This window comes from Electrophorus electricus, chromosome 15 (genome assembly GCF_041902795.1).
Source record: "Electrophorus electricus isolate QZ-2024a chromosome 15, ASM4190279v1, whole genome shotgun sequence".
Taxonomy (NCBI): Eukaryota; Metazoa; Chordata; class Actinopteri; order Gymnotiformes; family Gymnotidae; genus Electrophorus; species Electrophorus electricus.
The window spans coordinates 10,198,521-10,221,612 of NC_137511.1; the positions used below are offsets into that span (position 1 = coordinate 10,198,521).

At 42.2% G+C, this 23,092-nt stretch overlaps 2 protein-coding genes across 3 annotated transcripts; both read right to left on the minus strand.

Annotated features, from left to right (window-relative positions):
• Positions 1 to 232: 232 nt before the first annotated feature.
• myoz1b (myozenin 1b) lies at positions 233 to 5,752 on the minus strand. The gene is made up of 6 exons (XM_027002606.3): positions 5,538 to 5,752; positions 4,284 to 4,383; positions 1,621 to 1,784; positions 1,305 to 1,389; positions 996 to 1,170; positions 233 to 873 (listed from the first exon to the last, which is right to left on the minus strand). The coding sequence occupies exons 2-6, from the start codon at positions 4,366 to 4,368 to the stop codon at positions 642 to 644; spliced, it is 741 nt and encodes a 246-aa protein (XP_026858407.2). The 5' UTR covers positions 4,369 to 4,383; positions 5,538 to 5,752; the 3' UTR covers positions 233 to 641.
• A 4,285-nt stretch (positions 5,753 to 10,037) lies between these two features.
• Positions 10,038 to 23,092, minus strand: synpo2lb (synaptopodin 2-like b). 2 transcript variants are annotated; one of them, XM_081697587.1, is made up of 5 exons: positions 22,759 to 23,092; positions 20,076 to 20,158; positions 19,475 to 19,632; positions 18,596 to 19,320; positions 10,038 to 14,702 (listed from the first exon to the last, which is right to left on the minus strand). In XM_081697587.1, exons 2-5 carry the CDS (start codon positions 20,085 to 20,087, stop codon positions 12,046 to 12,048), a joined length of 3,552 nt encoding a protein of 1,183 aa, XP_081553713.1. In that variant the 5' UTR covers positions 20,088 to 20,158; positions 22,759 to 23,092; the 3' UTR covers positions 10,038 to 12,045. The 2 variants fall into 2 exon arrangements, with proteins under 2 accessions (XP_081553713.1, XP_026858441.2); XM_027002640.3 differs by lacking the exon at positions 20,076 to 20,158.

Consider the following 23,092-nt stretch of genomic DNA (forward strand, 5'->3'; position numbering starts at 1 on the left):
GGATTATGATATGTGCGTGAGGCATTAGTTGGTGTATAATGTGGTGAAAGACAAATTCCAGAATTCTTTGTTTTGTGTGTCCCGTGACCTTCACTGCTTTGTCACACTCGCAGCATTCGGTCATTGTGCAAAGCATAAATAAAAAATAAACAAATTAGTAAATAGAAAAATAAATACAATTAATTACTACTTTTTATTTATTTTTATTGCATTTAAACATCATATTCCCAATCAATGAAAACATGTTTCTTGCAATACTAAATTAAGCTTTGTATCTACTCTGTTTAGCGCCTTTTCCATATGTACACTATATCTGTTTCAGTACAGTAAATAAAGCATAACATATCCTGCAAGTGTAAATGCAGTTCTATCTAATATGCTACTGTAGCCTTCCACCTGTGAACATAGCAAAGAACAATAGGCAGGAAGAATCTTTTTTTTCTTTTTTTTTTTCACTGTTGAAATGTGTATACATGCACATCTATTACACTTCCAATTTGGAGTTAGAGTTTGTATATGTGTACACAGGTATCCATACAGTATGTTCATATGTGTGCTTATATGTGTAAGCGTTAGACTAGTATGTGTATGTATTGTGAAGAATGTACATAGGTCTGTGTGGTGGCAGGGTAACAGGGTCCTCAGAGGTCGTCTGTCTCTCCGTCGAAGGGCGTAGTGTCCAGGTCGATGTGAATGTGGTTGGGGTCATTGCACACCCAACCTATAGGTGTGCGGTTGAAGGAAGGCCGTGAGTTGATGTCATACTGGAACATACCCAACGACTCCCACTCCTCTGGGCTAGGCTTGACCTTGGGCACCTCGGAGGTCAGCAGGTGTGCGCCCATGTCTGGGCCCCCAAAGGGTAGGGCTGTCCTGTAAGGTGAAGTGGAGAAACCGGTTTACACTGAGAAACCAAAAACTGATGCTGAGTATGACATGGACATCTTGGATCAGTGTCAGTGTCTAATCTAGGGCACAGGTGTGTAAACACCCACCTGTTGAAGCTCTTGTACTTGGGCAGGTCCTTGTGCACAAGAGGCCCCGGCATCTGCAGCTTCATGGTGGCTTTAAGCTCCTCGTCATCCTTCATAGCACGTTCCCATGGTGATATGTACATTTTAACATACTCACTCCTCCTCTTCTGCTTTTCTGCCTCAGGATCTATTTCAACTGTGGAAATTGAACATAACAGTGCCATGCCTCCAGGGAAAACATGACATAAGAAGACCTCAAAATATCCTTATGGGCTCTATACAAGGGCCTCTGCTGACTCGTCACTATATGAATCATAAGCTGCACTTTACCTTCCACTGCCTCTGGTTCAGGCACGGTGATAGGTGGCACCTTTGGTTCACAGCCTAGGGAGGGGGCCAGCTTCTGAAGGTTCTGCTGCAAAATCATATTTTTATGATCATAGCAATTACAGAGTCATCAAACAGTAATTTCAGTTTGCAATGCTCTAAATCCTCACACTGTATTCTAATAAAAATTTAAACATTCTTCAGGTCTAATTCAGTTTTGTTTTTGCCACGGGACACACTTCCACCCCCTTTCTGCAGTTCCTCTTCACTCACTCTCTTGCCTCTCCTGCTTCACCCTGCTACACTCTCTCCGGCTCACCAGGTTCTCAGCACTGATGATGAACTTATCCACTCTCTGCTGTCTCATTTGGAACATCTTGGAGCCCTTTCCCTTCAGCAGAGACAGCTCCTCTAACATCAGCTCCTTCGGGGTCTTAATCTTGGTCCCCAGGTCAAATTCTGCCACCTGTGATTCCTCTTCCTCTGGGAATGTTTCAGGGTAAAAAGGGAGAACACATTTTGTGAAAACTCGAAAATAAGAATTTTCCCCAATAGCACGGCTTCAGTTGATGCCACTTTTAAGCAAAGCTCTTCCAGGTATTTTACAGCTTGTTTAGGTTTGCACTCGACAGGGCATCTAACAAGAAGGACCTAACACTGTCACTAGTCCCCTGTGAGTTATATTGAAGTCCAGGCAGTACATGATGTCCAGAGGTGTTGCTTTAAGTACACTTCAGAATTCTCAAAGGCCTTTAACATTACCGGCTCTCAAAATAAAAGACAGATTTTCTTTTTACTTTACAATAAAAGGATCTGATCCTTTTTATGGGATGGAAGGCATGTCGTTCATCATAAAAAGCTTTTTCCATTTGTTCTCCTGGTTGATCTCAGCTATAAACCCTGGAGTCAAGCCACAGCTGATGGTAAAGAGAAGGATGCTGTGCTGAGCACTGCTTGCATTACATCATAAATCATGCTTTGGCTCTACTTTAGCTCTGAGTGTGTGTGTGTGTGTGTGTGTGTGTGTGTGTGTGTGTGTGTGTGTGTGTGTGTGTGTGTGTGTGTGTCTGTGTGCGCGCGCATTTTCATATTTGTGCATGTTTGACATGGTTCACACTATATTTCTTAATTTCTTAGATTTGCCTGTATATTTAGTTCCTGTTAACATTTCTGTGTTTGTCTTTTTTTAAATTTACAGTAACTTCATATGTTGCTACACTTCCTTTACAAATTACTCCCATTTCCGAGCATACATTGCTGGGTAATTAATTCGATTAGACTAGTAAATAAATAACACTGAATCCTGATGCACACTGTTCTAGGGTCTATGTGGCTGTCTGGCCTCTGCTCAAGGCTTTGTAGGGTTCTTGATGCAAAGCCACAGCTAAAGGCATTCATAGCTTTGTCACGCAATCTAATAGAAGAACACAGGGCTTTCTATGGTAAATATCGGCCTGACAGCTTAGTCTAGGTGGTTTGAACTTGCTTGCATTCAATTTTTTTTACTTCAATCTCATTTGTCTTGAATTCTGATTTGCATTTTTATTTCTCGGAAGAGGTTATAGACCAGCCCCTGCAATACAGAAAAATACAGTAAAGTCATGAATGATAAAGAAATCATAATCAGCTAATATGGAACAACACAGAACAATACCGAAACTGCAGCACAGCCTTGTTTTTGGTATGTGTGTGTGTGTGTGTGTGTGTGTGTGTGTGTGTGTGTGTGTGTGTGTGTGTGTGTGTGAGAGAGAGAGAGAGAGAGAGAGAGAGAGAGAGAGAGAGAGAGAGAGAGAGAACCTTCTTGGAACATCCGGCTTAGTGGTGATAATTTGGCTGTTAATGTAGATGCTGTGAATGGACATGTGTGTGCTGACAGCGAAGGTACAGGCATGCTGTAAACAGAAAAGCCATTATGAGCACTGAAGTGGAGTGGGAGCATCCAATTAGATTAATCCGCCTTCAGACACACCTGTCACGCTCACACAGAGCTGCTCATTAGAGGACAGCAGAGGAGTTACAAATGCAACTGCACACACACACATACACGCAAACATACACACTATACACACTATGAGATCCTGTCCAATGTAGAATAATTGGGTAACTAGACTCTAACTGTTCATTGGACTTCATGGTATGAAAAGAATACCCTCATGGAAACAGGAAGTGTATACCTTTGTTATATGTTATGTTTTATTAGGCTATGCTGAAAGTTAGGTGCTAACAGGAACCCATGTTTGGTACACAGACGTTATTATAATAGTAAGGAATTAATTTGCAGCAGCACAATATACGCTTTTCTCTTCAGGCAGTGTTCTCAGGCTATATGAAACCAAGAAATGAAATAATAGTGAAATATTTCTGATATAAGCATGGATTCTTTAATTAGTTTGTCAATTTCCAGTAGGCTTAATGTTTTTCAACAGAAGCAACAATGTTTTGTATTCATAACTTTTTGTAACTGCTTTCAATATTATTATTACTCACCCATTAGATCATTTTGAATCGAAATGTTGAATGGTTACGGCAATGTAATCTGACAAATTAGCTCTAAAAACACAATGATTTGTTACATCCGTCGCCGTCACTTATTCTGTTTTTTTCAGATGATTTAAACTTGCACACCACATTGTGCTTTCTCTGGACTGCCATGTGTAGGTCGACCAAGTGATTACACACAGTCCGTCTGTGAGTGACAAGTACATGCCTGATATGTTCCATATTGACAGAACATTTGCCTGACTGTTCCACACAGGAGATGTTAGCGAGCTAGCAGTTCTCTGAAAGGCCTTGAGAACGTTGGCTGAAGCCCTGCAAAGCATGAGCTGATCTAAAGCATACTGAGCAGAGGACAGTTTCAGTACTTTCAGCATTTAATGGTGAGTGATGTCCAGCTGCTCAATGTGTGCTAACGTCAGTCTAGCCTCAGAACATGGGCACATGGTAGTGTGTAGACAAGGAGTAGAGGCAGCAGATACTGACCATCTTGTGTGATGTTGGTGAGGTCTGTAATGATTTTATAGGGGTTGATCTTGTTGGGGGAAGCAGACGTTCCAGCAAGGGACATCTTTACAGCCTGTGACTGTATGAGAAGAACCATGTTATTAATATATTGAATATGTTAGCATTGCCAGCATTGTCATTGTAATTGACACTTAAAAAATTATCCCTACAACATTAATGCACTGAAAACATATACTTAACAAGAATATTAAAATCATAAAATCACAAATGATGGCTCTGTTGCTTTTTTATGCCTTAAATATCAACATCTAAATTCACTGTGAGAGTTCACAGTGTGTGATAGACTTAATGTAGGCCATAAACTAGTAACTCAAGCATCATTGGTTATTTTTGGCATCTTTTGAATAGCAGATATGGTTTCTGATACCAAAACTTGCTACTTCTAACAAAGTACCCTTTCTGAGTACTCAGAAACCTTCATATCATTCAAATACTTTAATTTTTTTTTATTCCCATAGCTATTACAGTGAAAAAAAAAAGATTATGCCTTGAAGAGAAAGCTAATGAAACAGCATAAACAATCCTCTAGCTGCAGTGAGGATATTTCTGTTAGAGCAAAGTAAATCAACCCACTGCCAGCAGAGGCACACAGACAGCTCAGCAAATTCCTCAAATGTCATGGGCCACTGCACCAGTGTATCTTTGAAGTTATTAAAGGGTCCACTGTTTAAAAGCAACCCCATCTAACTTGTTACAGTATTTCATGCATGATTTATATAAGCAATAAAAGCACTGACAATCATTATGAAGCCTGATTGGTGCATTTGTCTGCTATAAAATAAGGCTTAAAAAGAAAAACTCAATTAACAATTCAGCTTGACATTGAACAGGTAAAACAAAATGTGTATTAAAAATACACATCCACATTGACCACTGAAAACCTATTCATACAATAAATTAAATTTATGAGTGGATAAATGTGCACTCTGTTCTCTCTAAATTTCAGCAGTTACTTTATCTCATAGCGCTGATTTATGATTCTGCATTCTGGAACACTCAAAGCATAAAACAAACCTCACTTCAAATGTTTTTAAAAATCCTTCCATTATTTTGGGTGGAACAGTGGAAACTGGACTAAATCAGTCTAAGGCCTCTCATATGTCACTGAAAGCTAAGATTAAGAGCTCATTACATAACAATGCTTTTATCACCCTGACTTTGGCAATCATAGTCTGCAAACAGGGCACTGCTGAAGCACATGGTCCCGCTTACCTAAGATGACAGAATCCTCTAGAAAGACAATCAAATAAAATCAAAGTTACGAAAATCCTAGAAAGGACTTGTTTGGAATTAATCCAAGTTCCTTGTTTTTGGCAAGTTCAGGCTCCTTTGGCTGAGCTGTCCTCTACATGCCCGAGGGAATGAAAGCAGAACAGCAGGTGGGGTGGTGGGGTTTTGGAGCATACACTCCAGAGGGACTTGCTCCAGGACTGTACAAAGACCTCAGGAGAAGAGCAGGGGTGATACAGAAGGAGATACTGTTCTTGCAGATGCTTTTAAGGGCTATATATAGAATGGTGAATAGCAAGAAGTTTTGAAAGAGGCCCCCACACAAGGATCATGGTTGGGGGGAGAGAGAGAGAGAGAGAGAGAGAGAGAGAGAGAGAGAGAGAGAGAGAGAGAGAGAGAGAGAGAGAGAGAGTACTTAATTGATTTTACATCCTCTCCACTTTGTTTATTAGCCACCCTTTGAATTATCACCTGTTTGATATTTTCCAGACATTTGTGAAGTATCCTCTTTGTTAGCAAAACTACATAACTATAAGGACTTCTATGCTGAAATGCAGCAGTCACTGCAGTACTGAGTAGTCTTCAAACTAGTGGTCAACTGCCTTATACAATTATATCTTTTCTGTAGAAGTAAATTACAGACAGTCAATACAATTTGGCTCATACCTCAGGCAGAATATAGTAAGAGAAGCAGAGAGTTTTCCTTTTTAATTTGTGAGAATGATGTTGTGTTGATTGTACACAACATTTACAATGGAGAGAGGCATGTCTTTTCAATGGAGCGTTTGACAGGGCCCCTGAATGAAGACTTACTGCCTTCTGAGAAGACTGGAGCTTATTTACAGTCCCTCATCCCACCAATTTAGAAACCGAACAATAAAACCGATACCATATGCAGATAGAGAGCCCTGTCAGTGGTATCCAGGCTCAGACCTTTCAGTGTGAATCAAAAGATCAGTTCATCTAATGTTTTCAAGATAGAGGTCATGCAAATGTTGTTGGATTGCAGTAATCCAGTCATCACTCCTCAGTCAAGAGTAGAGCTGCAGGCTTTGGGTGCTTTTGCAGAAGAAGCCTAGCATACTACTGAAGTTCACTGTGCCTAAGGAAGTCGTGCTATGTGTAGTCCTGTAAGATGCCTATACAACTAATGCATCTCTTATACTACCATGAACACCCAGTTTCAATTATTCATATAATATTTTTTATTATGGTCATTGTCAAAGATAAGTTTTGTAGTGCCCTTCATGACTAATGGCATCGTTAGTGAAAATGATCAAAAAAAGGTGATGCCTTGGATATCATCTTAATCTTATACTGAATATGTGAGAGATTTTTTGGTGCTATAATATTTAAAGGAAAATCCTCACCAAAAAAAATGTCTGTATTATTGGCATTGCTGAGTTACACAGATAGAGAGAGAGAGACAGAATAAGGTCAGCTGATAAACAACAAAGCAACCAAGACTTTTTTTATCCTAATCTTTTGTCATCTTTACCAAGTGTCCTAGTAGATCTGGCGGGCACTGTAAGTTATGAACTTGGACTCATTTGTTAGGTTGTGGCGTTCTCTTTTGGCTGACCTCCACTGAGTATCACAGACAGCACCACCATCCTCATCATCACTATCCCACCCTCCAGTCCACTGCTCCTCAAGAGGGTCACCCCTCCCCCTCCTCCCCCAACGCATGCAGTGTAAAACAAAAACAAACGTAATGATTTCACAGTCTGTTAAGAAGGCTGTGGAAGTGCTGTGCACATGGTGAAGATGGCCAGATGACTCCTGGGGTTAGAAACATAGGTCACTGTAGGTTCAGTGCTGGCTTTTACCAGCACTCCTAGAGCCACTGACCTGTCTCTAAAGTTAGCACCTGAGACCCTGACATCTGAGCACCACCCAAGGGCCAGCAGGCACTTCACCTTATGGAGGAGGGTCACATTACAGATGCAAAGCTGCAAAGTTCACAGTAGCAAAATAAGTCTCAGACTACATCAGACTCTTGTATATAATTGGTTAGCATATAGGCCTACACGGCATTTAGGCTACATTCGATCTATTGCACAAAGAGCATCACAAGATCATCCAGAGAATGAATGGTTGTTCTAGTATGTCAACACAGTACTGATTCGCCTTCTGAGAAGTTAAACCTACGCCACTGTTTATTACACTTGTTGATATCTTCCTTATATAGACTGTTATTGTAGAATTTCTACCTCCTCTTTAACTAAATAAATAAATACACCGCAACGCTCTACGGGGCAATTTCTCTGTGGTTAGTTTAGCAGCAGTTGACTTAAATTAACTGCTTAAATTTAACCTGGTTGCTCTGTCAAAATAAGCACGAGTCTACCTGATCCACCACTATGCTTCCCCTAATCCGGATGTACTCTCAAATTACGCTTAGCCCAGCTAAATAATAAGGACATATTTTACTATATAAACACTTTCAAAGTTGTCAGTCAATATATTATGTTATATTAAAATTAACTTTTAAAAGTAAGTTTCATTTTCACCACATAGGGCATATATCCTATTTAAATATCTGATTTTAAATACAAATACGAAAATGTTCAAATTGTCCTCCCACAGTTCATTTATACTCCGCAGATAATAACCTATTTTATTTCAGCTCTAACCTAGCAATAGAAATAACACAAAGTCTATGTATATCACTGGGCCTATTTGTCTCATTTCCATTACATTACAATTATATATCCATGGCGGGTTTTTAAATTATTAGCAGCATCGAATACCAATCAGTACCCATGACACACGACAGCATCCAAATTAAAGCCCGATTCGAGGAAGGGCATTACAGCGGAGCGCTGCTCGGTGACCCGGACTATACTGGCTGTGCCGATACCCGCGTACGCCTCTCCGACTGCGTACTGCACTCGCGGAGCTACGATTAAATAGAAGTCACAATAAAGTGCTCTGCTGCATTGAACGGACTTTCAGAGCTTACTCTAGTATGGTAACATGCTTTCGGTGATTTAAAAGCCGATTTGCCCGCGTCAATGTGGGATTGCGCACCATCCCTCAGAGGGCAAGCAACATCACAGCCACTTGTGCAGTGCTCCACAATTTGGCCATCTGGGACGAGCACGGTGTCCCACACTCAAGGAGCTGCACAACTGGACGGATCGCAGCACGTATGCAGCACACGGATCGCATACTGAAGGCATTGCATGCAACCATTTAGTAATCATTGCAAATATTTTTTAATTGCTCTACCTGGCTAGCGGTTTTTCTCCTTTCTTTTGTGTTTGTGTGAGGGAAGGGGTGGTGAAAAATAAAATGTTTGAGATAAGATGCGAGTCTGCAAGAGCTTCCCACAGGTCATCTTTAGCTTCTCTGTGCAATACATTCTTAAAAAGCCTAATAAACCGTTCCTCTAGTTGAGCATGGTAACGCAGTTTGTTTAATTAAGCAACATAGCATTTTAATTAAAACATGCCATGAAGTCCACAAAACATTACGGTGGAAAGTACATAGGCCTGTGTATAGAACATTAAAATGGGCTATTTGACATCTAGTGACAGATGTATGATGTTTAAATGACAGCAATTGGGTTTAGAGGAAACTGCAGCTGAGCTTTAAATGGCAGCTTTCAAAGATACAGCAACAGAGTTGAACAACCCACGTGACTCACCGAGCTTTAAACAGGTTAAACTCTGAACCACGGCTAAGATAATGCCGAGCAATTGCCCCTACAAGTGTCAGCATAACTGCACAATAAAACGGCAACATTGAAATTTACAGCGTATAAAAAAATATATACAAAGGGGAGGTGATCTGGACATCAATTTGCTGGGGAGGGAAACATTTTGGATCTTTGAATTAGCAACACCTGTTGTGGATGGTCTGTATGAATTTGAGTTGTCACCATTCTTGTACGTGACTGATTTGAGAGTAAGTAGCGTGATATTTTCAAAAGAATAATCACACAAAGAATCATTTGGTGTTGGAATTTGTTTCTCTGTTTAGAATTGCTGTAGAAGATCTGTAGCGATGGTGACCTTTATCGATTGTGTGGGATACAGTTTTTGCTTGTTTGTTGTTTATAAAATGGCATATTGTATATCTGTTGTCCATTGGGAAGATGAGGCTGGAATTATACAGAAGTAGTCTATAAAAGAAAGATATCAGCATCAGTGACCTTAGAAGACTGAAAGTGAAATGCTGTAAATGTTCTGTGACCTCGATAGTTATTTGAGTTTGGAATTTTCCTTTTTAGACTATAGAACTCAAGACTCAGCATGAATTGATTAAAGTGGATCGCAAGAACTTAGTCAACTTATCTTAACGCACATTTTCTTCGCCTTATAACTAAGCAACAGCGCCCCTCTGTGTGACGGTAAGATTACTGAACTAAGTGCCACAATAGGTGACTGCAAGATTGTTGCACTGTGTGGCTTGATGCACTTACATGGGACCCTGAAAATAGCAAAGGAGAAGCAGGAAATAGAAAGTGATGCAACCCAATTTTAAAATTTTATTTTTATTGCTATAGTTTCAGTGTCTCTAACATTAAATATCCTTCTTAGTTTCTTTTGTAAATGTTGGCTTCTTAATCATAGTGTTCTCATGAGTCGTAGTCATAGTGAAAGGCTTTTACTACAGACACTTTTACTAACAACTACTAATGCAATTATAATGTAAACATAAACTAACAATAAAACAACTAAAAATCTACGTAAATGCATAGAATACATTTTAACAAACCTAATAATAAATCATGAAAATGAACATCTCAGTGTACAACACCTATGCGTCCTATAACTAAACCACAGGGATTGCTACTGATCATCCATCCCTCTAGCCTGTCCCATTTCTTAAACCATAATGTAATCAAATAGTTACAGCACTTAGTGTAACTTCCAACAACCAACATTCAAAACTCAGGAGATACGGTACAAACCACAACAGATAGCAGAGCTGTGAGCAATCGCCAGTCATGGCTCTTAACTGGAGCAGAAGGTAATGAGGCGAGTATATGCGTCAAGCAGCCAAACCGATGTGTCCCCATACAGGTGTAATTTGGCCTCCAGGTTTGGGCTGCATCTTGTGGTTTGGTATCATGTCTCTCTCCAGTGACGAAATTGATCAGTCTTGTTTCTTTCCACATGGATATCCTCTGAATCCTTTGAGCATCTTTCCCTTCTCACTTTGTCAAAACCACGGTGCTTCATTGTCCTTCACAGTTTCAAATAAATCAGCTTCTTTATAACCTCTTGTGACAACTTTGACACATGTATACAAACCCTGCAGAGTGTTTGAGTTTCACACCAGCCAAAGGTAGTCCATAACTCCCAGCAGTGTGAGGAGCTACAGTGTGAGGAGCTACACCTCTTCATAGATCATCTTTGATCTTTATCTCACTTTGATCTTTGATCTTTTCAGTGCCATGGAAGTCTTTTTTTTGTCTAGTGTTCTGTTACCTTTGATGACTTAAATCTTGCCCATGGTGGTTCCTCATCACCCCAGTTCATAAAATAGCATGCCAGATTACATAAGGTTATCATTATTATGAAAAATCACAGACAGTAGTTTGGATAGATTAATATGTTTGTGACAAGTGTGTAAATGAAGTGACCGTATTGATAAGAAAATGCATATATTACTTGTGAATAAATCACATAATTGCTGTTATTACATTCAGTCCTATTAAAAAGGAAGTTTACCTTTTTCACATTTGAGCCAGTCTAAATACATATAGGACAATTTTTAGCCACTCACCTCATGCAGCTTTAAGATTTGTTTGTTTTTGTCAATAAAGTTTTGAAAACTAAATTATAATCAGACAAATTTGTCTCCAAGTGTACTAAGTGAACATTCAACATAAATTTCCTGAAAACATAATTTTTAAAGGCATTAACCAGCAAAAATAAAAAGAAAGAAAAACAACATGGAAAAACAAACAGCTATAATCTCTGAGGGAAGCATCGCCATTAACAAGCATTATGAAGCTATTTGGTAACTTTGTTTTTTTCCAGTTGCACTGAGTATATTTAGATTGGTACAGTACTTCGAGCTATTGCTCTGGCAGATTAATACATTTATATGATTTGAACATGCAAAGGCAGTTAAAATAACTAGATGCTTTAGCCTCAAAAGCCTTTTCATGACCAAGAATGTTGATGAAGTCATTATGAGGGACATTTCGAGAAATGTCTGTATCAGGTGTGTATACAATGTGGGTAATATGGATTTTGCAATTGAGTGTGGGGTGATCAGTAGGTTTTATTTTAATATGTTTTAAACAAATTATTCAAGCAATTGACATTAAAAAAAACTGTCTAAGGGCCTTAGATATTGCTCTTTATGTGTTTAGGCTCAAATGTGCAAAAAGGTGTGAACTTCTCCTTAAATATTGTGTCTGCATTACAACAGAACTGTTTCACAAATGCACTGTAACACCTAAGCTTCAGCTAGAAGCAGTGACATGCACAGTGTTCTTTCATGCCGGTTCTTGGTGGCAGACTGTATTTCAGTAGAGCATCGTTCCAGGCCTCCACACCTTGGGCTGCAACCCCACATTGGAGGTGCTGAAGCGCGGTCTGGGCACCCGCAGGTTCTGGCTGTTTCCAGCCACAGCCGAGCGCACACCTATGGGAGACAGGGGGCTCAGCTCTGGGGCACTGTTAAACTGCTTGACTGCCTGGAATGGTGTGTAGGCGTGCCCAGGGGCGGGAGGCAGGATGGTACTGGCATTAGGCATAGGTGTGGTGGAGAGCTTGGGCAGTGCAGGCAGTGGTGCTGAAGGAGCAGGAGGCGGGGGTGAGAAGGGCGCAGCTGGTCGCGGAGCGGTGGGAGGAGGGGAGTGGGTGTCTGAGTACCACAGAGGCTCAGCTAGCGTGGTGGCTGAGCGCGGGACAATAACCGTGGGGCACAGGGAAGTGGGCGCTGACATTGGCGTGGGAGTGGAGAAGCGTTTGATCTCATACACACGGGGGGATTTGACAGGGATCTGCCTCGGTGGGTTCAGGGTGCCGGCCTCCATGCCATTCAGGTGCTGTCTCTGCTGGTGTTCTTGCTGCTGATAGGTAGGAGCAGTCTGCGGGACTCCGCCCCCATAACTGAACAAGGAGGAGTTGAGCTGGTAAGGCTGTCTGCTCATGAAGTCCAGTGCTTTAATGCCTTGCTTGTGTTGGCCAGGCATGGCCTTGGTTCCACTCCTTGCAGCCTCATTCACCTTACTGCCTCGCTGGGCCACTGGGGGGCAGGAGGGGGACAGCAGTGGATTATAGTTGATGGGGGGAGGGGCACGTACATTGGGGGAATATTTCCAGTGACATGGGAGGGAGGGTGTTGGTGAGGGTTCACGGGGCTGTGCTGGAGATCTGGGCTGCTTGTCTACCACATAACGATCCATGCGACTCTGTCGACGTGCAAACAGTTCTGCCCCCTTCCCTCCCATCTGGGGGATCTCAGGAGTGGATGGGGTTGGCTTTGGAGCCACAGGTGGAGGCATCCTGGTCCTCTGACCTTGCATAAAGTTGCAAGCCTCGGCACCCAGCTTGAGCAAATCCTCCTCAGGACCTGATTCACATCCAAGCTCTAACCCAGAGCGGGACCTGTCGTCTAAATTCTGCACTAGAGACAGGAGCTCAGGGTTGTAGGATGCAGACTTCTTCTCTTCGGGTTTACTGAACATTGGCTTTTTAGCCCCGCGGCGACGGGCCTCCTGCAGAATTCCTGTGCGGGTGGCCGGCACAGAGATCCGCTGCTCTCGAGAAGAGATTTCTGCATTTGAATTGGAGAGCGGATACTGTTGGGCCATGACTGCTGTTCCTGGTGTAGTGGTCGCCACGGAGATGTATGGATAGAAGGAAACTTTGTGAGCTGCTGATGGCTGCACATTTGGGCTCTGGGGGACCTGTGCAGGAACTTGATCAGGAGTAGGGACGGGCGGAGGAGCTGTGGGAGGAGCTGCGGGAGTTGCAGGGGAAGCACCGAAAGGGGAGATATAGGACTGTGGTGACACAGGAGTTGGTGGTGGAGGTTGATATGGGTTGCTAGCTATGGTGGGCAGAGGGCTGAAGGGCATCATCTGCACTGGTGAAGAAGAGAAAGGCTGGGCAGGTGTGGCTGGGGCTAGGTTAAAAGATGGAGTAGCCATAGGAGAGAGAGGAGCAGAAGTGGATGAGCTCTGTGGGGAGAAACCTGAGGAAAAAGGAGCAGAGGCCACTGAGGAGGATGGAGAGAAGACAGATGTTTGACCACAGAAGGTGGCTGGTCTCGGGGGGATGTACAGGGAAGCAGTAGAGATTGCTTTCTTCCCATCAGGGGCAGAAGGAGAGAAAGAAACTGGCACTGTTGCCACAGACACTGCCTGGGCCTGCAATGGGGCCTTCTTGGCAACACTTGGCCTGAAAACCACCGGAGCTGTTGCAGCCCTGTGGCTGACGCAGCCAGGGGTGAAAGGCCTGGCAGTCCTGTTGTAGATGGAGCTGCTAGAGGAGGGGTCTGACTGCTCTGGTATAGCTTCTGGCACAGACGGCCCAGGGGCATGTCCAGGAGGAGCCAGCACAACACTGGTCCGGCTCACAACCACAGGGTCGCCATTCACCTTGCTGGCACTGAGAGAAGAGAATGGGGTTACTGGAGTCATGGGTGTGTACATCACTGCAGCATCAAGCTGCTGCTTCTGAGGCATGGGTGTTGGGGTCACTGGGGTCACAGGGGTCACTGGGGTCACCGGGGTCGATGTGTGTCTCTCAGCCTTCTTTCTCTGCTGCTCAAAGAGCTGTGCCCCTTTCCCCGAGGTGCCACTCAGGCTTGGGCGGCCCTCCACGTCCCTGTCTGACACTACACAGGCCGACGTCCGCCTCTCCAGGACATCCAGGTAGCCGCTGTCCCAGGTGGGGTCGGGCGCAGCCCAGAGACCGTCGTCTAGCTCCGACTCGCTGCCAGCTAAGAGGCTCTCGTCCTCGGTCTCTCCTTCAGTGTTACTGCAGCTCTCGCCGTCCACGCTGCCAAAACAAGTGAGTGTGTACTTCTTGGCACGCTGCCGACGCTTCTTGAACATAAGCACACCTTTGGAGTGAGGATTGGGCGCGTCCGTGAGGAGCGAAGCGATGGTGCGGCACTTGGAGCGTGCCTCCTTCACCTGTCTCTCCTGCACACTATCGCCTCTGTGCAGCTCTGAGGATGAAAGGAAATGGTTAGAACATATACCGCAGTGAGAGCACAGCTCGAATATATATGAACACAATTGTATAATGAGGTTGGATAGCAGGTCAAGAAGAATATTCATTTCAGTGGTAAGACCTTATAGATTCTGTCATGAATTTGTGAAGGTATCTGTAAGCACTATTAGAGGAATATTAAAATCTTCATATAAGCTTGCAGGCATTTGTGAGACATCACACAGAAGGAATGTAGGATCCCTAGTGTGAGTTACTGTCAACACAGTTAATTAATGCTAATTGCTCACCTAAATTTTAATGACCTGACTGTTAAGAATGCAGTCTGCATTTTAAAACAGTAATTTCAGAGGCATTTACAGTATAAATAGACCAAAGACCAAAAACACTATATCTGACAGAAAATTGTATATTTATTATTTGTCCTGGTCCTAACCTATATAAGCTTATATTTTAGATCTTGTTTGATCTTTTTCAAAGAATGTAACATTTTCACAATAATAAAAGTTCTGCAATAAGACACTCTAATGCAGTGGGGTTGAAAGCATGTCTGGCACAGATATACCCATCATGAATCAATGAGCTCATCCCTCACTACAAATAGCCTAGCACATTCTGACAGCAGGGGAGAGTGACCTCTGTAGAGACAAGAGAGCAGTCCACAAACACGACCAGAAACAGAACAAAACTACTATGTCTGAAAGAAACAAGATGCAATTAAAATCCTACACTTTTACATGAGTGATGCACACATCTAAAATTGAAGGAGAGCACTGTGAACTAAAAACAGAAATGAATCTCAATTTTAAATCTAGCACTTTGAACCTCCGAACACCCTACCTATTATAAATCAAATCCAAAATGTGTGATTTATTTATTCTAAGTGATAAACCTTTAAATAGACGGCAGTGGATTTCCTTCAGGGGATCAATAGAGTTAATCTTATCTTGTCTTCATTAATTTGTCTAATCCAATGCTGAAAAACCAGATTCAAAAACAACTAATAAGAAAGTTCTACTCTGATCAAACCTTAACCCAGCACCTCAAACCAGCTCTGAATACTTACAAAAGAGTCAATGTCAATATTTCTAGTCTTGTCACAAACACAGTCTGGATCTCTTTGCTTCAATTTCTATTTTAAGGGACTGTGTCTTCCCCAAATGCCAGCGTTAACAGATCAGACACCTTCTTAATGCTAATTCACATCATGTCATGCAAAGTTGAAAAGAAGCTCTCAGCTTTTACCTGCGTAAGCAGCAGGTTCTATGTGCTCAGCCTCAGGAGGCAATGTGAGGCTCTTCATGTTGGGCAGGAAAAAGTGTGTTTGTTCCCACCGTCACGCCATCAGATTTAAATAAAAGGACACATGCACTCACATGCAAGTGGAGAGGAGCCAGCAATCCACATCCCATCCTGGATCCTTCGGTCCACGACCTGCTGCAAGACCTTTTAAATACCTTTTGTCTAACCACAGGACCTTACTTCAGGCTGAAAGGAACCCCATTATGTCATTCAAACTATTTCCAGTCAGTGAGCAGCACTGACGAACATGGCCCACCTGTTTGGGCTCACCACTCCCTGTCTGTTGGGACTGCTTGGTAAGAGCCCCTGGGCTTAAAGCATTGTTGGGATCCACAGGGACTCCCAAGGGTCGCTGTTAAGAAACTACTCGTTATGACCATTGGCACTTCTTACTGTAACTGTCACATTAAGATGTCTGTGTTGACACCTCACAGTACATGGCCACAACCAGTTGTGATCAACTGTCAACAGTACAATCTTAACATCATCCCTGACTTCAGTTCTATAAATCAGTCTCAGTTAATAAGAGAAGGGTGTTGTCTTTGAAATCAAATGAAACCAGTCTATTTTTCTTCAGCCCCTAAATCGCTAAATTGTTTGCTGTATATTTCACCTCAAATTCTTTAGTCTGAAATCAACAGGTCAAATCATTTAGAACTGTATTATCACTTTTGGAGCTATATTTCACTAATATAGTTTGATAGATAAGTTTTATAGTTACCATAATAAACTTAAGCTGCAGTCCATATCTTCTTTTGTGAGAGTGAAACACATTGTCAGGCAGATTCCCTTCCTAGACTGCATCATAGGCAGGATAGATTTTTTTTTTTTTTACCACTACTGAGCAAGTGAATGTGTATTGTCTTATTATGTCCTACTAACTGTGAGGGCAAAGGGCGGCAGTTAGAATGCTCCCTCGCACTAAAGTATCATCTTTCAATAGAACACAGCTATACAAGAGCTTCCACATGTGGACTGCATTACTCTGTAAACAGGAATGGAGTTATATGCTACCAAATGAGCTACCAAAGGGTTCCCTTAAGCAAGTGGTTACTCTACCATCAGCTGAGAGGACACCAATTCAAACCCTTCAAAGGCAGAGCCTAAAATACTAGCTAGATATGCTATGTGCACTATAGCCTATCTGCACTGCATAATGTAAAACATTGAATAAACTTCAGCCCTATTTTTATTTTTTATTTTTTTGTCTTAGCAATAGATATAGATGCAGTTTTTAGATCATGAAATAGGAAATAAGAATTTGGTGATTTTATTATTGTTTGATAATGTTGTTGTTATTTTTTTAATGTTGATTAGTACAGATACACACAATGTTTCAGTTCCATGAAAACGAGGTTCTGATCTGAGTGTACCTCATATATCCCAACAAGGAAAGGAGTACATAAAATTCTTCTGGCCAGAAACAAGCAGATGGCTCAGTAGATCAATAAGAGATGAAAAACAAAATGAATGTAAGCGCTGGCAAGTCCCCTAATACATGCAGAAGTGACAGCGAACAGCAGCTGGACATGCCTTTCCAGACATGCAGCAGACACACTGGTGTTATGGGAGTGAGTCAGGTGGAAAATATAGCCCTGAGCTCTTCCTCGCTCCCTTCCCTCTCACCCGATGGCCTCTCTCCCATGAAGCCTTTTCATCAGGGCCATGAGGAACCCCCATTCCTCATATAAGCTCATGACCAACCAACTCCACTTACAAAACCACAGCACAAAACTGTCCAAAGCTATCATGTCCACAATATTTTCATCCTTGTAATCTTTTTGTCCAGGTTTGTTCTGTCCTTCCATCATAGCTTTACTGCCAAGTTTTCATTGCATTGTTTATATTGTGCGCATGTTGTTTCAGTTGGATGTGTTGTGTTGTTTTAATAGTGGTTTATTTTTATTTGATATTATTGTGCAACATTTTGGCTGACACTTGTATTTTATATGCATTATAGAAATAATGGTGACTTGACTTGATCCCAAGTAGAAGTTGTGGAAGCATCCGTATAATTTGTGTTTATGGCATATATATATATAACTAGCCCTGTTAGGAGGGGTCACTAAGTGACCAGCTAGTACCGATATTCAGAATGTTTCAGTTCCATGAAAAGGAGGTTCTGATTTTATTTGACTTTCTCTGACAAAGTATTTCACCTCCACTCATAATTATTTTAATAGGTGACAGCATTGCATGAATGAATGTAAATGTGTCAGAGTATTATGGTATGATGTTCATCACTTCATGGTCTGAAGTATGTCTGAATACCATCAGATCTTGATTGGGGGCCCCTCCTGGCTCAGTGGACTAGCCTTTTAATAACTGCTCTCTTGGAGCCAACATTCAAACTGCCCAAGTCCAATAATAGTGTATGAGCCCGGACCCCGAAAAGGGCCCGGAGCAAAAAAAAAAGCGGCTATCATTGCTGTACTCAGAATGGAATGGTAGAGCTAAGACAGACATGTAATTCAGATAGAGAGTGCATTACTTGATACAACCATTAATCTCAATAGAATTTGTGGCACAGCAATGTTCCTTGTATGTGTGTGTGTGTGTGTGCGTCTGTGTGTGTGCATGTATACTCACTAGCTTGCTTGGCCTTATCCATGTACGTGACAGTGAGCTCTTCATCCACAGGGTTATCCACAGGCCCCACCATGGGCACCAGCTGTCTGTGAGAGGCTAGCATGAGGGCCTCTTTGGCCCGCTCTGGGGACACCAGCGGTGGGGGCACTGTGGGAGGCTCTTGGAAACCACTGTCCACCTCTGCAGCACCTGTTGGGCTTTGGTCCGAGTTCTCAGAGGAGTTCTCAGCCTGAGAGGACCACCCCCCATGGCTGGGCTGGTAGACCACCTCTCTACGGGCCACTCCAGGCAAGCCCTGGTGCTGTGGCCCCTTGTCTTCCAGTGTGCCATTAGGAACAGCCCAGCTCTGACTCTGAGTGTACACATAGGCATCAGGTGCGCTTTCGTAGCCACTCATCTCGGAGTTGTCCTCGTGGCGGGGTGAGCCTCGCCCGGGGCCCTTGGCGGGCGAGCCACTGGGGCTGCGGCGCTTCTGCCTGCGTTGTCTCTCTTGAGCCACCACGTCTGCGTCACTGTCGGTTTCGCCGTAGTACGCCTCGCTGTCCGGGGGCGACCTCAGGAGCTCAGGGCCACTGGAGGGAGACATCACCCCCCCTCTGAGGACACATGGAGGTTTGGAGGCAGATGGGGGTGACAGGGCTCTCATTGCTGCCCTGTACTCTTTATCAATGCGAGGGGAGGGGGCACGGTCTGGCAGCACTACTGACTGAAACCCTGCCACGGACCTGAACAGAGCAAGAGAAAATAATATCCAATAATAAAAATCATACCAAACAGAAGAGCTTAAAACTTCAGGTTAAATGTTGGAATCAGGTAAACAATCAAAGAACGGCAGCCATTATTATAAATGAAGTGCTTGCCTTGTTGATGGGGACTCACCCTAATCTTTTAATCTGCAGCTGAAGGGTTCCCTGGCCACTGTCAATGAGATTCATTGCCTCAGCATGAGACAGTTCTCTGCAGGAAATGTCATTGACTGAAACTAGTTCATCTTCCTCCCGAAGACCTCCTCGGCATGCCTTACTGCGCTTCCTCACCTGCATCAGCAGAGGGAGACAGTCAACATAAATAATCTTAAACTGACAAACTTTACTGAGTCTAATTACATCATCTTAAGAGTTCTGTATAAGAGTTCAGTGTAAGGTAAATAAAAAATGTATTTTTATTTAACTACTATCTATACATAGAAATGTCAAATTGTTTTTACTACTGTTTATTGCTCAGTTGTTTTCTATGCTATAGCTATTATTGTACCAATCATTGACAAATAAGTCAAGCTTTAACGTGGATACACAAAAAGCTAAGGTTTATTCACCCTTGCTACCTGTAAACAAATTAATAAACTACCTCCAGAATTCAAAAAAGAGGTTTGTACAGGTTGATATGGATGACTCTACATCTAAATGTTTGCCTGAAGATAGCAACTATTTTGTAAAGATTTATTATAGTTATTATTTGTTTTTGACAGATTGGCACTTACTTTCCAGAGCATGCCAGTATTGACAGGATGGTTGTATGTCCGTCTTTATGTTCTAGCTCTCACCTTCCATTATAGGAGTTTTCCTTTTACAAAACAGAGCTGTAAACTACATTCAACAATCTGGTAAATTAAAGCTCTTTTCTGTACCTAAGGTTAGAAGGAAGTATTTATAGAAGTTTGTCATCCAAATTTGCTCATGTTCTAGAGCCATTTTATCAAATCATTATCAAATTTGTTTTAATCACGATCCTCTAAATAACTGTTCCATCCACCATCACCTTGCAACCAGAAATATAACACTACTATATTAACTTGCTCTTCCCAGAATGCACCACTGAACAGCCTCAATCTGAGAGGCATTTATCAGAATCTCTACCACCATCATCAAACATGTCTAACACATGTCTAACAGGAGTGAAAAACAAAACAAAACATGAAAGCCTAATTCTAATACACTTTGGCCTGCTTTTAAGTATAAAATGGACAGAGAATGTGGACAGGTCAGGCAGCACACATGGCTGGTGCCAGAGCAGCCACTGCCCTTCTGTCCAGGCCATGAAGGGCATTCTGTGAATGTACCATGTGTTCCCCTTCCAGCCTAAATAAGGACCTCAGCTTTTGTCAGGGGACAGCTGTCAGTGAGCTACAGCAGGTCCTGGATGAACGTGTACAAGAGCTTGTGCTTGAGTGGAGGACAAGTAGCAAAGCAATGAAATGGAAAAGAACATAAAATCATTAAGCACATGTGAGGCAGGGACGGTGTATATGACAGGTACATGAACATGTCCAAACCGTATTAGTAGTGAACAGTGAGAAGATCATCAAAGTACTTTTGAAACACTGCCAGAACACTGTCTGAATGTTGTTGGCTGAGTAAGTGTTACTGAGGTCGTTCTGCATGCCGGCGTTAAAAGGGGCAATCAGACTGGCTGGAGGATCAGATCGGGCAGTGGAAACAAAGCCATGCCACAAATGGAAAGGCAGATAGAAGTTTCCAGAGGTGACCTTGGCTTTAATGGAGGAGCTGGGCAAAGGGGTATTGCTGGACCTTGTAAAAACAATGAAAAAATAAATTCTTCTTTAAAATAACATTTTATTTTATATTTGTCATTGCCTTACAAGACTTGGAGCTCAAGAGTAGGATAATCTACCACTTATGAGCACTCAATCTAGACTAGACTGTACCAAGCCATGGCTCATCACTCTAAAATAGCCCTTAGATCAGGGAAAATGCATTGCACACAGTCATCACTTAGGAAATGTGGCACAGCATATGGGTAAATATAAGTCTGAGCTTGTAATTCTAGTCAGACCTAAGATAACATCCACATTTAGATAGGCATCAGAAAAAGTGATACTTGAAAAGATTTGGATTCCATCAGAAGCCAAAGGAAATGCAGACAATGTGATGAGTGAAGTTATGCCATGAAGAGCCTGCTAGGTTTATCAGTAAAGCCAGTGAATGAGACATTTCAGACTTTAACTTAAGAATTCATCAAAAATATCCAAAGGCAACCTATAATAGACAGAAATAGATATACTGTAAATCTGGTATAATATAGGGTGCACTAAAATAATGGAAGATAAAAAAGAGAATGAATGAATATTTATAATTATGTAAGATCCCTTCACTGTATATCACAAGTGTCACGGTTGGTCGGCCGGATAGCAGGAGGGACACGCCTGCTCCTCCTAGGGATCACACTCCTTACCTGCCCCATTCACAATCACCGGAGTATTGAAGGAAATCACCTGTTTGTAATCAGTGTCTGCTTATTTAAATCCACAGATCACATAAGAACATTAGAAGATCCATGACACCAGTCTCATCTAATCATTGCGCCCCTCAGAGAGACTTACTGTATGACTATTGGTTAGTTGTTAGCATTGGCAGACACTGATGGAGAATAAAGAGCAATTTGCTGCAACCCCACCTTTCGATTCTTCCGTGCCGCAATCATCACAACAAGTCTATATCATTTTATATTAGTGTATCTAAAGTCCATCTGATTTTCTCTGCATTTTAATAGAGAGATACATATCTTAAAAAAAAAAAACCCCAAAAAAACCATATATATATATATATATATATATATATATATATATATATATATATATATATAATGAAATATATATATATTTCATTAGATTTTTGTGTGAAAATAAAACGTATACTGAAAAAAGGAATTATAAGAATTGCTTCAATAACTTTGTGAAGACATGTAGACATTCACTGACTTTCGCACATACTTAACTATACTAAAAGTGAAGCACCACTAAACATTGGCCTCAGTAACTCCACACTGTGCTGCAGCAGCTTTGCATGTCTTTAACACATTCTTCGCTGTCACATGCGGAACAGACTTATCATCTCAGCAGCAGGAGATCACACACTATGACCTTTGAGGATTAAAGTAAAATCACAACCCCATATATAATATTGATGGTTCGGTGTTTCCTGGTCTTGTCATGTCTGTTAGTGATCAAATTGTGTGGCCTTTGCCAGAGGATTATGGCATCATGACCATAACACACATACTAAAAAATAAAACAAGATCTACAAAAAAAGAAAGAAATCTACACAGAATCTATATGAAATAGAAATTTTTACCACTAATGACATGTGACTAAGCAAGACTGAATGGCCTCCCACCCACAAGCAGCCCAAGCCAAGCAGTCTTACCTTGGCCACTTGAAGGGGTCTCTGGTGCTCCGCACCCCCCTGCAGTCTGAAACCCCACGGCGCTCCACCCGACAGGGTGACCACTACCTCCTCTGTGACCATTGTAGTGACTGGACTGACTGTGTGCCTGTGTTTTTGTGGCTGGCCCTGGTAAGCCTCAGTCAGCTAGTCCCATTCCTAGCTTCTTAGCCCTCTTCAGTGGCCCTGCTTGCCTGCGTATTGCACTCCTGCCAGTTCTGGGAGGTGCATACAGATACCCATGCCATGCAATATTAGTCTAAGAGAGTTGGAGAGAGAGGGTCAGATAGGAGACTGAAGGATTTACATGACTGCA